The 17,935-nt window shown below is 42.5% G+C and overlaps 1 protein-coding gene across 1 annotated transcript in view; it reads left to right on the top strand.

The window, feature by feature from the left end:
* fstl4 (follistatin-like 4) overlaps window positions 1-17,935 on the top strand; it is a gene marked incomplete at both ends in the record, with an annotated part of 169,580 nt that overhangs the window by 130,848 nt on the left and 20,797 nt on the right. Inside the window, 2 exons of the mRNA XM_079737567.1 lie at window positions 11,236-11,402; window positions 15,793-15,913. Of these exons, the coding sequence (XP_079593693.1) occupies window positions 11,236-11,402; window positions 15,793-15,913 (288 nt within the window). The remainder of the gene's footprint in view (window positions 1-11,235; window positions 11,403-15,792; window positions 15,914-17,935) is intronic.

Here is a 17,935-nt window from a genome sequence, read left to right as displayed (position 1 = left end):
TTCTTTAAACTGAAAAAACAAAACAGATAGAATATATGGATATTAATTCCTTTAATCCTACCGACAGCCTAAGCTGGATGGATGGATTGATTGATTGATTCAAGTTATACTTAAAGGTCTATCTTCTTTCCTCAGAGAGAGAGAGAGAGAGGGAGAGGGAGAGAGTCAATGCACGTCTTATCGAACTGACTCATCTCTTGTTATTGTTGTTTTCAATAAGAGCAAGGACGGACAATATATGAGCCAAAAGATACCACACTGTCCTTACCAGCAAGGGAACAGGTGTGTTGCTTTAATTAAGACGCTCCATTGCAGGGTGTGCTCACACTGACCTCTTAATTTTACTGAATCATAATATTTAGCGGCATCTCACACACTAGATGACGGCGTGTGTTGGGGAGGAAGGGAAAGGAAAGGTGTCCTCAAACCAGCAATGCTTTCGTTAACACTGGAGATCCAGCATATTAGCACTGTAGTACAATGCAATACAATTAGGGATGCAATGATTATAGATTCCAGTACGATTATAGTCTGAGGAATGACCATGGTTTGACGGTTTCAAGATTATTATGCATTATTAAACGGCTCTTCTCAATGCTGTGGAATGCTCCGTTCATTTGCATGGGCCTTTCTGACTTCCGGCGGTCATTATATTTTGATAATGACCGTTGCTAAGCATATATTGACCGCTATCAAGGAAAGTGGATTTTTTTGCCGTGCTGTGTAAAAAGCGGGATAATGTATAGAATGTCGCCGATCATTATCGGCTAAATAAGCTCCTTCAGGGCGAAGCAAGACACCTCCGCTTCGAGTCGGTGTCCTGTTCTCCCTGTCGGGGCTTATTTACCCGATAATGACCGGCGTTCTATACATTATCCCTTACTCAGTTGATTTCACAACACTAAGGATGTTTAAAACCACATGAGCATTCTTTAATTGTGGATTTTTTTTCCGCTTTCTTTATATATACATATATATATATATATATATATATATTTTTTTATTATTACATATACTGACATGTTAATAGTATAATATTAACTATCCAGGCTAAATTGATCTGTTAAGGGGTAGGACTAGATACGTTTTTTACTTCCCCCTAAGAAAATCCTTTCTTTTAATGTTTGTTTGATGGTTGAAGTTTGGGTAAAGATGGTAGAATGTTATTGCGAACAGTGCAGGTTAGATCCCATGGTTTAGTCCTGGAAATCTACGCCAGAGCTACAAGCCAATGTTTACTTGCACTGCGGGATGTGTATAAAGGTTGCTTTTGATATCATGAAGGTGTACAGTTGTATCAGAACAATAATCTTTTGGATACCAACTTTCTACGAAAGAGTGATAGCCTATTTTACGTCTCCAAAACACATACACTCCATCATGGGTGAGAGAGAGCCATTGACTACAATATTTAACACTTGGATTAAAAAGCTAAAGTCCAGTGTAATTGAATCCTCTAAAAACATTGGATATTTTGGTGAAAAGATGCAGCATAAGATCGTCTCCACTATATGAAGGTTGAGTAATCCATCTGTTGTTTTTCTTTTTTCTTTTTTTCATATTCCCAAATTGATGGCCACAGGTGTTTTAGGGGTGGATACAGAGTGTGAATGCTCGGTCCCTCAGCCATTGTTTATCTAATGTAGTATAATGTGAATGGCGCATTTGTGACAGCATGTGCCGCACGGCATTCTAAGCTGGTGCATCGCTGCTGTTACTTCGTTCTCATTCCGTCTGCAGGTTGCGCCGGCAATTTTCTGTTTGATAATTCTCCTCATTCTCATAGAAAAGGAATGTACCGATGTCCTTTTTGTGAGAGTTAGACCTGAGACACTCCGTTCCGCGAAGCCTTTACGATTACCAAACCGTGACTTCAATAACGTGGTTAATAGTGAAACTGGTTAATGGCTGCATCCCTATATACAATAGACCTTTTGTTGTTTTCCTGAATGAAAAAATCATACAGAATTTTATCTAAAGAATGTTTGATGAACATGTTTGAAGTGTTTCTACGTCTGGATTTGCTCGACTACTGGGTTGGACTCCAAACTGCTCTTAATTTGTGGTGGTGGTGGTGGTGTCTATAAAGTGTAATATCTGAGACCTGCCCTACGGCAAAAATCAATCCAATAGAGCAACCCAGGATTTTTTTTTTTTGTCTCATTAACAAATGATTTAGATCGATATTTTTAAATTCCAGCTAACAAAGGGTGGTCTTTTTCCAGCATGGGTGTCTGGGGGGATCAATGGCAAAGGTTGCAATTATTAGGTACAATTAGATATTAAAGTCTCTACACTATATGATCACATAAACAAAGCATGGAAACTGTATGGATCCATTTATTGAAAATGTCTTGCACAGGCCCGGGTGAGGGATTTGAATCTATGAGCACTTTTTCATAATACATAAAAAATGTAATGGACACAATCCAAAATAAATGTTTCATTGATACAGCAGACAAATGCTCTGTTCCAATTACTGGTCATTGCTATTTTACAATTCTGCCCCCCCCGCCCCCATGGTAAACATCGTGCCACTGCGCTACGTCTCAGCAGGTAACCACCAGATTAGTGGTAATTTGGTGTTGGAAAAACACTGATATCAACTTCATGTCATGCCCATCCATTGATTGTTTTCCAATGATGTTAATGTTAATGCCAGTCCACTCTGTCTCTCTCTCTCCTCTCACTTTCAACTGCACTCCACAATGACTGGGTAGCTCAAACCCTGCTCTCTTAGCCTTGCAGAGGGGCGTTTTACCTGGTGCATCACCCCACTGTTTTCTGTGACCACTGAATCACCCTTTAATTCTTACCGTCCTCTTTATTAATTTATTCCCTTCTCTTCTATGCCTCATTTTCCCTGTTGGTTTAACCTTTCCATCCCTCCTTTATCTCATGCTTTCAAATTTGATTTACTCTTTTGCTCCACCTTCTGTGATGACATGTCATCGTCGTTGTTGTCATGGTGGTGTAGTATCTTGAACGTGTGCGTATGCATGTGCATTATGCCCATAAATGAACATCAACAAGAGCGCAGAGGGAGGAACAATGAGATGTCATGGTCTTCAGTTCCATCCTTTAACCTAATCACACTGGCATTGTTTGTTTGCAGAATTTTGCTGTATTATGGATCCATTTCATTTGTGTATTTGTGTGTGTGTGTGTGTGTGTGTGTGTGTGTTTGTGTGTGTGTGTGTGTGTGCATGTGTATGTGTGTGTATTTAGTCTGTGTCCAGTTGTGACCATAGGTTAGGGCAAGACAGTATATATATATATATAATATGTTAATTATCTCCCTTTTCTATAGCACAGTAAGAGCTTTTAAATAGAAGACCATTTAGTGTTTATAATACAAAATAAACCTGTTAAGCATGATGTTTGTGTCTCGACTCGTACAGTATCCAAAGACTCAAAGACATGTGCTCCTACGTTCTGAACAGCTAATGGGGTCGGACAATTGTATTAATGCATTTTTCTTATTCATACATTAGAAAAACAACTTTTAATGCAGCCATTGCGTAAATTACATCTGTCTAGTCAGGGGAAATGAAAGCGAGCTACCATTGGTAGGAAGGTGCAGAATGCAGACGGTTTAACAGATGGATGGACCCAAAAGTATGAAAGCACAAAGCAACAGGCTGGACTGTAGATCAAAGCCGAGATGGACTCAAAGGAAACAAGACAACCATACATCACAAAGCAGACCTGGAAGAGAAGAATAACTAGCCAGAGATAAAGGGATAGATTGGGAGGAGAATACACGGACAGACGGACATTCATCCCAGATTAGATTAGGTCAACAAAGTGTCACTATTATATACTTGTATCATCAGTGTAATATACTGATGATAATGATGATATATACCTTCACTCATATTGCATATTATACAATATGAGTGAGGGTAAACAGTGGGGACAGTGAGGTGGTCCTTATAGGCTAGAAAATGTTTGAGAGATTAGCATCTGACTGTAAACTTCTCAATGTTATTTTAAATCAAGGGAGGCCTCCTTGATGAGCCTGTTAAACCTTAATTTGTATTCATTCATTTAGCATAAGATTTTATCCAAAGGGGATTTCCAGGTGAGGCTGGTAACAGCCAAATGGTACAATTAATTTAGCATACAGTCCATTATAGTGCCACAGGACAAAGTTTCCAAAAATAAGCACCAGACTAAAGTGCTGGATAGATTAAGGAATGAGCAACAAGGATGAGAGTACCTCTGGTGTAATCATATGAGACTGCAACCCTTCTCTACCTAATGACATTCTTTCTGGTTTCATACTACAACTTCATTTCTCCCAACCCATCTTGTGTAAACTGAGGTTCCATCCATCGCCTGTAAAAGAAACCCTGTGACCTCTACAAACTGGCTGTTTGTTATATTGGTGTCTTTCCTTGCTGTCCCTTTAGGGAATGGCTTTGTTTGACACACTAAGGCTAATCTTCTGCTTTGTCATTACCAAACCAATGCTGCTAAACTACTGGGGCCCGTCCCCAGTGGAAGGACGCAGGAAAAAGTGAATAGCGAATTAATGAAGAAATGAATGAACAAATGAAATAAGGATTGTAAGAATGTAAGGAACGAAGAAAGAAAGAACGTAAAGAGGAAAGGACTGAGGAATGGATGCTGCAGCTTGATGACTAATCGACCAGCTGATCTGCTACCCATACAGACCAAGCTCCTTAAAGTCACCATGCTTTGATGCCAGCTTTCGGCACCTATCTGTACCCTGTTTTCAATCGTTCTCCTATCCAACCGTTGAGAGAACATGCCTTCCCAAACGAAACGTGTATACAAATTGCACTTTTTTATATAGATTTGTTTTTTTGGATTGTGTATGGAAAATTTCATAGACAAAAGGATAGTGACCGATAATAGTGATTAATATGGATTTCATGGGGTGTGATACTTTGAGTGATGGTATCCTGAAGAGCTAAAGTGCTGTGGGTGTGAGTGACACTTGCTGGTAATGACTAACTTTGTGCTTACTGCAACGATGCAGCTTTTATTTTGATGATGTTATTTTTTTTCTTACGACCTGGAGATGCTGACAGACACTTACACTTAGCGAAATTGAGTCTGAAAGCAAGGCGGTCATACAATTTAGCTGTCCTTCTGTCTGCACAAGTCCTTTCTCTCCGTGGGGGATGGGGCCAGCTCGGGGCTGTGTTTCATTTCATGCGGCATTCGTTTTTATTAAACATCAAACACTTCCTGTGAAAATGGTTTTTGCCCACCTCCAAGATCACTTTGCTTGTTGTACCTTATGTTAAACTACAGAGCGAAACCCGCTACCACAACAGCCTCCAGTGGTAATGGTGTGCAGAGGTAGCCGAGCCCAGTTGCTTTGTAGACCAGCGACATTTACCCTTTTAAGTCGTAGCACAAAGAAGTCCAGGGAAAACATTCACACAATATGTGACTCACAAATTCAATGATCTGGATTTCCTGGCATGGCATTAACCAAAGAAACATCAGATTGCTGTGCAATGTTCCGGTCCAAGTCCAAAGTCTTAGCTGAACCGAGACATCAAGTGCGTACCCAGCATGCAGTGTGGCGAAAAGCAAGTTCTCTGATCCCATCTTCTCAATTTCATGACCAAAAATGTACGTGGTGTCTTTTAATTGGTTTAATCCTACCATATTACTATTCATATTCCTACCAACCTAGCTTGTATATAGGCATAGCATTGTAATTTAAATCGTGTCATGCAGGGGATGCACAGTGAATTAAAATACAGCTGATGATTGAGAGGACGGAGGTGAAGCTACTCAAGATTGCTAACAAGCGGACCATTAGGAGTCAGTCCCTCATTAATGAGAGAGAGACTCCTGTCTTGAGGTCTTGTTATGCATTACATTTTTATTTATGGTTCATGATTGATTCATTTCTGTTTGTCTCATCACACAGACAAACAGATCTCTGTCCATGGTTCTGATACCCGAATGCAGTATGGTTTACCCAAGTCGCAGTCCTTGGTTCTGATACCCTAATGCACTGAGGCCTGGTTTACAGAGTCGCTGTCCTTGGTTCTGATACCCGAATGCACTGAGGCCTGGTTTACAGAGTCGCTGTCCTTGGTGCTGATACCGAATGCGGTGAGGCCTGGTTTACAGAGTCGCTGGCCTTGGGGCCGGAATGTAAAACCCCCTCGCCTTCATGAAACCTTTATTTTGAGGAGAAGCCCGGGGAGCCTGATAGTTAGCTATCCTCCTCCTGCTCCTCTCTCTGTGTGTTACCTGTTCTTTAATGGCACTTCTTAATCTTTTTATTTGTGGCTCTGACAAGGATCATTGGCTGTGTGGTCATAGGGACCTGGGGGAGACGATGGCTCTGTTCCTATGGAGAGTGAGCAGAGAGGAGAACAAGCTGGACTCGCTGGCGCTTTATACACCGAGCAGAGTAGGAGGAGAGGAGAGAGAGGAGTGCAGTGGAGGAGAATAAAGAGAGACGGGGAAGGAAAGGGCAACAGATGGTCACGGAAATAATGCAAAGATACAGTGGGAGAGAGATGATCTAAGGTACAGATACACACACAGAGGGGACTATACCAACAGAGCCAGGGAGACAAATAAAGAATGGACGACACACTGAGAGCGAGTGAGAGAGGGATATAAAACAAAGACAGAAGAGAGCTAGAGAAACAATCAGCTAGTGGTGGGTGTAGTGGAAATACGTACGAGAGGGAGAGAGGGAGAGAGAGAGATAGGGGGGCCAGGCGGAGACTAAGGCTGTGAAGAGAATGGTTAGGCAGGGCTCCTCTCTACCTGAGGGAGATTAGGGGGTCTGCATCCAGAGTGATTAATAGGTTGCCTGCCAATTGCTCGTCCCAGTCTCCCCCCCTCTATGAATAATCACCTCCCTTAGTCACTTACAGAGAGAGTGATGTGTGCAGGAGTTGGTGTTGGTGCCACCACCCACATAAATAGTGATGGGGGGGTGGGGGCAGGATTTACGACTGAGTGTGACTCAGGGAATATGTGTATGAATACATAGGGGGTGAGCAAGAGAGAGAGAGAGAGACGCATACACAGACGGAGAAACTGAATGTTTAGAGTTAGTCTTGTATTTTTTATTCACGACGTATATGGTAATGTTGGCATGCATATAGACAGGTCGATACATACATACACTTATTGAATGGCAGGCTTATGCCCATAACAACTCTTCAACTGCAGTCCAAAGAGCTTAGATTCTGGCCACCCACACTACACAGCATGTATTTGTCATTACAAGAGAAGTTGTTATTGTGTATACAGTTTTAGATACTATCCTCCCCACACACAAATCATACAATTCATCCGGCATATCATATGTATGAGATTATACACATCATTTATTATCCCTCTGAAATGATTGATTTGGATTGATATAGAGATCTTGCAGGATTATCACTAACAGACAGATTATCGATTATGAGGAAGTCACTTCTACGCATCCCATGGCTTCTTGTTCATAGCACTCACAGCAATCAAAGCCCTGCCGGCACCATGTTATTCATTAAATGCTGTGAATAGTAATGTGTCTTCCTAATTTACCTCATGAAACCTGGGTGGGAATACAATTATCATTAGCTTTTTCAGTAAGTTGCTTTCTGAGATCTAAAGGGAGACAGAACATGGTTATCTAAGTGAAGATAATGTCTAGCCCTCATTGTATTACTGAATTGAACAAGGATTACACACCCGATATAGACTGGGTCGACATGGTGCAGTGCAGTAAATGCACCGCGGCGAACGACAAGATCAACAGGGGACCGGTGAGGTCTGACTTTGGTTATCATTGACTGGGTGAAGGAGGTTCATAGGCTGCGACAAGCAAGAGGAGCCTCTTTGATTCTTATCAAAACGTTGTATTTAACACACTGTTTAATGTGTTAAATAGCTATCCAAAACGCCATCTTTAACACCATTGTTGAGTTGCCCACCAAAATACCCTAAAAGATGGCAAATTGAACAACAAGCATTCTACAGGGTCATATGTGGTGTTTTTAAAGGTCAGATGCCGGATTTTATGCCGATTTAAATCAATACACGTCTGCAATGAGGAGGATTGTGACCCTTTTGGTCATCCATACGTTCTTCTGTCCCTGCCTGTGTGTGAAGTGTGTGCATGTGAATTGCACTGTAAGTGCAGCCAACAGTTTAACAAGAAAGAGACAGATTCAGGGGATGACTAGGAACTCTTGCATGTTAACAATAATGTTCTGTGACACTTTATGGTGAATAAAAGGCAGAAGGCAGACTCACTCTTCCTGTGAGTCTGCCTTCCAGGTATTCAAATCATGACTGTAAAAAAAAAGTGGATGGATTAGCTGCTGTGCTTCCTGTCTGTAAAACAAAAAATAATCCATTCTGATTGGCTACTGTTCTCTCCGTCTGCGGGATTACCCTAGCAGTTGTCTGATGTGGAGCATGGGGTGGGCGCAGATCGTTGTAGTGATTAGCTGCTGTGCTGTGTGGGTGGTTCATGTGTTATTCCAACTCATCAGTGTCTGTGCTAACACAAGTTGAGAGGGACAACTTCCAGAGCTTCCTCCCAACATTAGTTATTCACCAGTGGACCACCTGCGTGCTCTGCATCCTAATCCTCCGTTCCTCTCTTCGCTTCTGCCTTCCGTCCTCACTTTGCCTCTCCCTCTGTTGCTTACTCCCCCTCCTTCTTCCGACATATGTTCCTCCCTCAATCTCTTTCCTCCAAACCCTTTTTTACCGCTCATTCTCTCCTTCTCCCTCTCTCTCACTCCCTACCTCTGTCAACCCCTCTTTCTGTACCTCTTCTAAGTATAAAAACATTTCAGACTTTACAATATCTCTCTCTCTCTCTTGCTCTCATTCTCTCTGTCTCCTTAATTGTATGGCCAAGCTCTCTTACATGCTCTTTGTTGCCATGCCATCCTCCGCTCCTTGTTTTGATATCCTACTTTATTTATTAATTACTCATCATCCATATCATACTTTCTCTTACCCTCACATGGAGACTGGGAAAAGGATGGAAACAGAAATTCCCTCCTCATTGATTAGATCAGTCCCCTCCAAAGAGTGGTTAACAGGGAATATAAGCCAATCAATAGTGCGTTAATCAACATATAGATAAAGAACAAATCTTAAGCACAAAGTGAATATTGTGGTAAGTAAGTTGTGCATTTGTGTGTGAGCAAAGGGGGTAGCGGGGGGAATAAGTATATAATGCCATGTTATCCTTCTCCAGCTACAGTCAGGGGGTTTAAGCTGGCCTGGTTTCTGAGGCTAAATGGGATCTTTGGGTGGCGCAGACAGTCTTGCCTGCGGTTATGGAGCCTGTCTTCCAGAAGGGTCATGTCTAGGCAGCTTCCCCACTCAGGCATCATGAAGACTGTTCATCACTCGGGGAGGCCTGACCGTTCCAATTCTCAAGACTCAAACTAACTAGGCACAAGCACATCCACAAGCACACATGACGGGGACGCATTATGTTTCCAATGCATGATTGGAAATAGAAAGGAAAGAGCAATTGATGAAAGGTTTCCCAGGTAGCTTATCAGCAAACAGCAGCGTCCTCCCTGTTGTCTCCATATCTCATGTTTCTGTTTCATGTGCTTTCACACCTTATGATTGCTTAGATAAATCTGGATTGGACTGCAATGATGCATTAGCTTTGGCACTTTAGAGAATGACACGCTGCATGCTTTGCCCTTAGAGCTTTGTAAACCAGATACCCCCCTGCCCCCCACCCCCCGATCCCACGGGCTTACTGAATAAGCAACGTTGGCGCCGATGACACCGGATGACACTGCAGATTCCCTGCTTATCGGATGATGCTGTCGTTCGGGTGTGCGTGGCCGTCCGTCACACTGTGAGCCCCCGACCCTGACAGCGGACCCCGGGACGCCGCGGTGAATCAATAGGTTCCAGAACCCTCTGCACCCCCTGCCTACACCCGCCCCCCCCCCCCCCCCCCGCCCCCCCCCCCCCCCCCCACCGAGGACTTCGCCGAGGCATCACCTTTTTCTGGTTATTTATTTATATATATAGTCTTTTTTTAAACAATCACCACCTGCCCAGTCTGTCAAGACCTGAGGCATCTTCTGAGAGATCACAGCCGAGGTCTGCTGTCAAACCCAGGGTGAGTCTGTCACTGGGGGGGGGAGAGAGAGAGAGAGGAGAGCGAGAGAGATCGAGAGGGAGGGAGAGATTACTGTCTAGGGGGTCTCTTACAACAGCCATGTTTGAAGCCAGGGGGGTCGGGCCTGAGGTTGCTCCTCTCAGACATCAAAGTCTATCAGCAGCTGTCTGTTGTACTTTTAGAGGCAGGAATGATGCCAATGGTACACAACAGTGGAACGTGGAACCTCACTGTGGGACTTAAAACATAACTAAGATATAGGTATTGTATGTTTGTTTCAAGGGTAAATAAAGTCACAGGATAAACAATTAATCACTGGCTGTGCAGGTCAGTTATCTGCCTGTGTCTTGTTGAGATAATAAATGGTATCGCGGAGAGCAAGCAGATGGATCAAGGAATCGTCAGCAGAATTCTGTGTGGGTATGGGTTTAGAGGGGACACTCCCAATGGAGCACTTACTCTTCAAACTTCATGGTTTTATCTCCAAAGTCATTTTGGAATGGTTAACAGGGTTAACATATGAGCATCCATGCTGCAAATGTTCAGATGGTATCACCATTACCACTGTTCCACTAGGACCAAACCTGGGCAGCAGTCGTCTATTTATGAGACCAAAGGGAACTGGGGAAGAATAATTCTCAATTTGCCATAAAGGTGAATTGAATTGGAAGGCCATTTTCATGAACATAAATTCCCCCTCATTGAGAAGAATGATATTTGGCTAGCGGAGTGTCCTCTGACACTGGTCCTTTTGTATCAGCAGACAGCTCTCGCTCTCACCCTTGCGGAGGAACAGCTGTTTATCTTCCCCGTCTGACTGCCAATGAGATGAATGCTGAGATGTATTGAGCGGCGCTGGGGTACCGCCACGAAACAATCCTCTAAATGGCCAGTGGTTTTTGTCTGTTCTTGGGGTTGGTTTTTACCATTTGTTTCTTGGTTCTGTGTTTTCTTTGTAATAAATTCCCTATTATGATTATATGCTGCTTTGTGTTGCCACATGTATTCATGTTTCTCGCTCTTCCTTTCTATCATATAAATGCCCTTATTCAGTTCCCTTTTTTCTGTCTCCTTACCATTTGATCATGTTTTGCTCGTATTCTCACCCCTTCTCCTTTGCACAGAGGTGGTCCAGCTCAGCCTGCCCGAGGAGCAGAGGGTCAGCGTTTCCACGGTAACGGTTGGCCTAAGCATGGTCCTGTCCTGTGCCATCCAGGGGACACTGCGCCCGCCCATCATCTGGAAAAGGAACGGCATAATTCTCAACTTCTTGGACCTTGAGGACATCAACGTGAGTACACGTTTGGTGTCCCCCCGATTTGAAGAGTAATTTCATCCGCTCTTGCAGCCTGTCACCCTGGATCTGTCTCTACCCTCCCCATCTGGGCTTCACCCAAAGTAATCTGTCTCCAGCAAGCTAATCCGTCTCCACCCCCTGTGATCTGTTCATGGCCACTTAAAGCGGTCTCCACCCACTCCAAAACGTCTCCACCCACCGTAGTTTTCTCCACCTACTCTAATCCGTCTCTACTCACCATAGCTGTCTCGGATCTGTCTCCACCAACTCTAATCTTATTGATACAATCATAATTGTATCAAATACTTTTCGTGTTACATTAGCCAATCCCATACCGGCCACTGTGGGCGACTGTAGCCTTCTCTCACCAATAAGGAAGGGAGCACTAGCATAAAGCCTTCGGCTATGTGTGCAGAAGTCACCGCAAAGCAAAACAATTAATGAAGATTGGCATTACCAAAGAACTTCTGCTTATGTCAACAGTGTGACTGTGATAGTATAATTGTTCGGATAAGCCAGAGAGGGCAAATTACTAGTTTGACATTTCCAAAACAAAGCATTATAAAAGAGGTGCGACCAGAGTTGACAGTCAGTAGCCCTTCCCGTCGCTTTGCTACCTGTTTCTTTCCTCAAAATGAATTTCTTTGGGTGATGACTGTTGAAAAAGTACTATGTCAATTTCATAAACAGACATAGTAACAGAGAAAAAACTAAAAAAGTTCAACACAATTACCCTTTGAAGCACCGCCAAATTGCTGACATCTCTAAAGTGCTCCTGTGAATATATTTAGTGGTTCAAAACCCAGTTTCTTGCACCGCTTTGCCCCAACTGTACAACGTCTGCAAATACAGCATTTTAGACTGTTTTTGACTTTGCTATTGAACTCGTAAAATAGTGTGAAGTAAGAGCACACCAGTACATCAATGATCTGTTGTTGGTGCTGTGCATTCACTTCACTACACTATGTACCTAGGCTGTATCGGGTGTTGAATCCATGTGTACAGTAATGTGTTCAGTATTACACTGTAGACTAACCATTATTTTCACTTGGATCACCAAGTTTTGTCTCCGTTATGTTCTCCGTTAAGTAGCATATAGATTTCCCCCTACTACAACTGTGTTCAGTGCGAATTGAAGGTCTGTTGTGTAGGTCTTCATCGAATTGTCTTGATGTGCAGTGTGGCTGTTTTTACCAGTAGCCCTTTTCCTTTAGGTTATAAAATCAATAACGACGATGGTAAAAAAGTGTTATGTTCAATTTTTTTAATTGAAATATAAACAAAATGTACTTAAAATAATGATCTGAAGATTGACATTACATGATCTGCAGTGGTCATGTTCCCATAGCGATGTGGTGTGCAATTTACACTCACTCTCAATAGGCAACTTGTGTTGCTTATTTTTATTAACACTATATTTAAAAGGGAACCAAATATGAACATCATTTTCTCGCCATGTTCAAAATAATCGTCATAAATCAATCTAGGGGTACATGCCCACTGTCTATCATGCATATATCTGTATTTTAAGAACATTTCTATTTTCGTTTTTTCATATGGAAATGTGCACAAATCTTTTTGAAAAAAATACCTAGTTATAAAAAAGAATTACGCACTATTTGATGCGTTCAATAGCGTGTTAAAAAGCCGCCCAAAACGCTTTATCTTTTGGCGTTTTACAGGTAAGGAAAAGGAGAGTAAAAAACAGTGTTTTCAACAACTAAATTTAAAGTTGCACGTCTAAAATTAGGCATCATTATGACCCTTTTGACCTTCCATAGTGTGCGTGTGCGCACTTGTGTGTGTGTATTGGTATTCCCATTAATACATCATCAAGCGCTGCAAGAGCCATGAGTGATCATTAACGCATGCCTTCACATTTATTATCCGTCAAACTGCACAAAACAAAGGAAAAAGGAATATAACCCGAAAACAATATAATGTAACGTATAAGGGACCTTAAAAAAATCTATCAAATCAATACACCCCTGCAGCATTTAACAGCCACATCCAAGCGGTCTGAGTGAAACAACTGAAACCCAGAAGCAGATTAAACAGGTTGCCTCACGAGGTTTCCAGGCTATGCATCTCACCACCGTCTTCGCTCTTATGTATATGGTCCCCATGAAACCAGCAGAGTTGATGAAACAATGCACAACCTGACCAAAGGTTTACCTTTAACCCATTTGTACCGGCTGCTGTGCGGCGCATACAATGTTGCTCCGCGCAGCCGATACAAATGGGTTAATGGTAAACACGCATTGATGCGCAATCCGGTCTTAAAGGTAAACACGCACAGATGCGTGATCCGGTCTGAATGGGTTAAAGGTTGAATGCTCTCTCACTGTGTGCTACTCCATGGATCTGGTCGGACTGTTCTGAAACGCTGCTGGTGGACATGGAGCGAGGGAGAAAGAGAAGGGGTGTGACACACAGAACCGTCCCCAAGGGTTACGGAGCGTTAACGATCTGTTGCCATGGAGCTCAGAGGGGCTGGGCTGGGAGGCGGTAGTAAGATAAGAAAAATACACAAAAGAACAAGACAATATCAGGGAGATAATTGGACAAGGATCTATACAGCACACACTACAAGAACTATTAGAATTGATGGACGAATTAAATATGAAAGGGGAGGGTTTGTATTTAAATGTATTAAAGAGGGCTTTGTGAATGCAGTTTATTAGCATTGAGTGTCAAAGAGAACAACAATTTTCCTCACTGATTTCCAGCCCAAATAAATCGTGTTGGGTCGCTGAACGTTGACAAAGCATGCTTGTTTATTTTTGTTTATATGGGATTAGTGAAGAGATATAGTATATCAAACAGCAACAGTTTGATATACATTTGGTTGTTTATCGACTAACATTTGGAGACATGCTATATTTCATTTAAGTTCTGTGTGTCCCTAAATCTATAGTTGTACATAGGAAATACATTGGTTCATGATGAGAAATTGAAATTAATTCAATTCAATGCAAGTTGATATGGATGCTAAATTAAAATCACATTTAGCCCAAATGCCATACAAATAGACACATACTTATACATATAAATTATTGTGAGTGTGTGTGGATGATGGCTGGTTGAAGCAGCCTCCCCTGGCCTTAGTCAGACTGATTGGACCCTAGGGCTGGGTGAGGCTGCAAGCCTGTTGCACATTGAACAATAAATGTGCAACAGGTTTAACCAGCCTTCACCACACACACTCAAGAATATGTCCTACATGGCTGCATGGCCTGGTGCTCGGCACAAACTCCCACAGACATCTTATACCTGTCGGCATCATTTGAACAAGAAACATGAAAAACCTCCACTTTCCATTAACTCTAATCAATAAGTTGATCAGCAAGGATACAGCCACTGATCACGTCCTCCCACACTGTGATCGAGGACCAAAGGGAGGGTCTACAGTCGTTGCTGTAACCCTGCTTTTATCGTAACCAGCGGTCAAAGTCATCCTGTTCGCAACATAAATTCGGAGGCAGCCATTAATTACTGATCATATACCAATGATCGCATTTTGCCCTCATCAAGTTTATTGTAAAGATCCTTTCACACTTTCTGCACTCACATCAAGCCAACTTTTGTCCAAGTAGAAAAAAGGCCAACCTCTTCTCCTTGTTTGGCCCCATATTGTGAAATAGTGCCATTCCCCCCCTCCCTCCTCCTCCACCCACCTTGTTTCACCTCCACCACCATCTCCACCCCGTACATCTGCTGCGCTACTCTGTGGGAAGGCACACTATTTAATGTCTTAATCCGAGTGAAGCTGGGAAGCTGGAACTCCCCAGGTGACTACTGAATGCTGCACCCACAACAACTGGCGTCGTTCATCAGCCTAATGGCTTTTATATTTTTAACCCCTGCCATTAGTCAGGCGTAGGCAGCGCCACGACGCATGGGGGAGGGATCGAATCCCCCCAACACCTTCCTGGGCGCGGCGGGCACATCCGTTGATTCATAGCCCCTCTTCCTGTCCCATCACTCTCCCTCACTCTCTCTTCCTTTCTCTCTCTCTGTCTTTTATCATCCCCCCCCATCTCCCTTCTACCTGTCTTTTCTTTCTTGTTTTCCTCTTCTGCTACCTGAAGTTGCGTTTGTGTCTCCTCTAACTTATTTCCCCCCCTCCTCCATGCTTGGCCCTCTATGTCTCTCTCTTGCTGTCTCTTTTGTTTCCTGTTTTCCTCTCTCTGTGCATCTTGCTCTATGCGTGACTCCAATCTTGCCCTCCTGTTATGCACACACTGCCTTTCAACTGCCACACTTTCACCCCTCCCTCCCTTTCATCCTCTCATTCTTATGTTCTCACAAACTCACTTCTTCCCTCTGCTCTCTCTCTCTCTCTCTCTCTCTCTCTCCCTCCCTCGCTCCTTCCCCCCTGCAGGACTTTGGGGATGACGGCTCCCTGTACATCACCAAGGTGACAACCATCCACATGGGGAAGTACAGTTGCCATGCATACGGCTACGAGGACCTTCACCAAACACATGTTCTGCAGGTGAATGGTCAGTAACGCCCCCTTACTTACCTTTATAGTGCTGGGAAGTACAATGATGCTACTAAGTAGAAGACAGGAGAATGATATGATAGTGATTACTTATTGTATTACTATTGTATTATTATTAATTATGTGAACCACAGAACCCTCCTTACAGTATAATAACACGTGTAACAAGCAGTTAAACAACCTGATATATATAGCATGTAATTAATACAGACGTTATTTGTTTATTTGTCGGATTAGCTGCATACGTGTAATGAGCTAATATTCCTGTGGTCCACACATAAGTAATAAACAATGAAACGCATTTGTAACATTCAATGAGTTGATGTCGCATTCAGACAAAGTGTAAATGCATTCCAATACCAACCAACCATTTTCATTTTACATTATTTTAATAGAATTACATTACAAACAAACAGACACTGATGTTATTATCAAATAATTACACATTTCCCTTAATTAGGACTGTAGATACTGAACATTTTTTTATAGGTAATTTCACAGATATAAACTGGGATGGCTGTGTACATGAATGATCTTTTAAGTGACGGAACAGCTGAGGCCTAACTTAGTGTTGCACCTGCTTTTTTGCCTATTCCTAACATTAATCCCTAAACCTCACCACACTGCTTAATTACATGCTTTTCCATAACTTCCATAAGGTTTCCTGCTTGAAGTTGTGTCTTTACCTGATGACGCACTTGTCTTGTGTCGTTTAAACATGAATACTCACACTTTAATCGCCTATTTAGTTTTATATTATAGCCTTCCATAAATTCTGATCAATTTGTTGAAGACGCAATTAATATATTTGGGTTGTTTCAGAGGGAGGGCGACACACACAATAAGATCCGTAATAAGGAATTCAGTTTGACGTTCAATATTCTCCCAGTTCTGCTTCCTAGTCTAAATAGCTCATAGAGAACCGATTGATTCCCTATTAGGCCTGTTTACACATTGGACAATGTTTCACAGACATTTCCCAGAGGGCCACACAATGTCCTTAATGTTAGGAAAACAACTCGTTCAATATTGATATCAGCGATCTCATAGTGTGTCTTTATACAAGACTGCTATGAACAAAATCTGTCCTATTTCAACAACCTGTTTTGTTTTGCAAGAGAATATCGTTAAACTAACATCACTCCTGTGCACTTCTATTTAACCTTCATTAACGTTTAAATTAGGCTTCTATAGTTAAAGGAACGAACAAATCATAAAGAATCAATCTGTTGAGAACTCTAGCCATACTCTTTGAGCGTGGCGATGCGTCTCATACACAAGAGCATACAGTTCATAGTATTTTTATAGGGCTATATTCCTTCAACTTGAGACTTGAGATTTTGTCATCCTTAATGTGGTGTCAGTTAGTTTGTCATATGTTCCGAGAAGTGCACGGTTTGCTGAAATAAGCGCTTTGTCAAAGTGATTAGTTTCCCTACAGTAAGAATGAATTGTGCGGCTGTGCTATTCTGAAACAATACCTCTCCTTACCCCCTACCTTATGCCTGCGCCCCGACAAATAACTACAATTAAGCACAGCTTTGTTGGGTGCCATTCTCATGTGTGATGTGGACAAACTCTCGACGTCTTAAGAGTGTCCAATGGATTTGCTTGAAGAGATGGCTGCCCATCTGAGCTGGGCAACATCAAACAGCCAGCAGACACAGAGAGAGAGAGAGATATACAGGCAAACACAGACACACAGACGTCCACACAGGGTGTGTTTAAGTAGCAGCAGGCAGGGTATCAACTCTCCCACTCAGACTAATCATTTGCATAGGGCTTCTCCCTCCTTCACACGAGGGATTGCTTAGCCGTCTCGGGAACGTCCCCACCCCCCCACGTTATAGCATTACCAATGGAAGATTAGAAACTCAACATGGGCGAGTACACACACACACACAAATGCACGCAAGCACGCACACACACACACACACACACACACACACACACACAAACACTCACACACACACAGACACACAGATAAAAAGCCACAGACAAATATACAAACACAAACACA

Source organism: Pollachius pollachius (assembly GCF_949987615.1).
Source record: "Pollachius pollachius genome assembly, chromosome: 6".
NCBI lineage: Eukaryota > Metazoa > Chordata > Actinopteri > Gadiformes > Gadidae > Pollachius > Pollachius pollachius.
The sequence above is the reverse complement of the archived record's forward strand: the minus strand, read 5'-3'. Positions and strand labels throughout refer to the sequence as shown.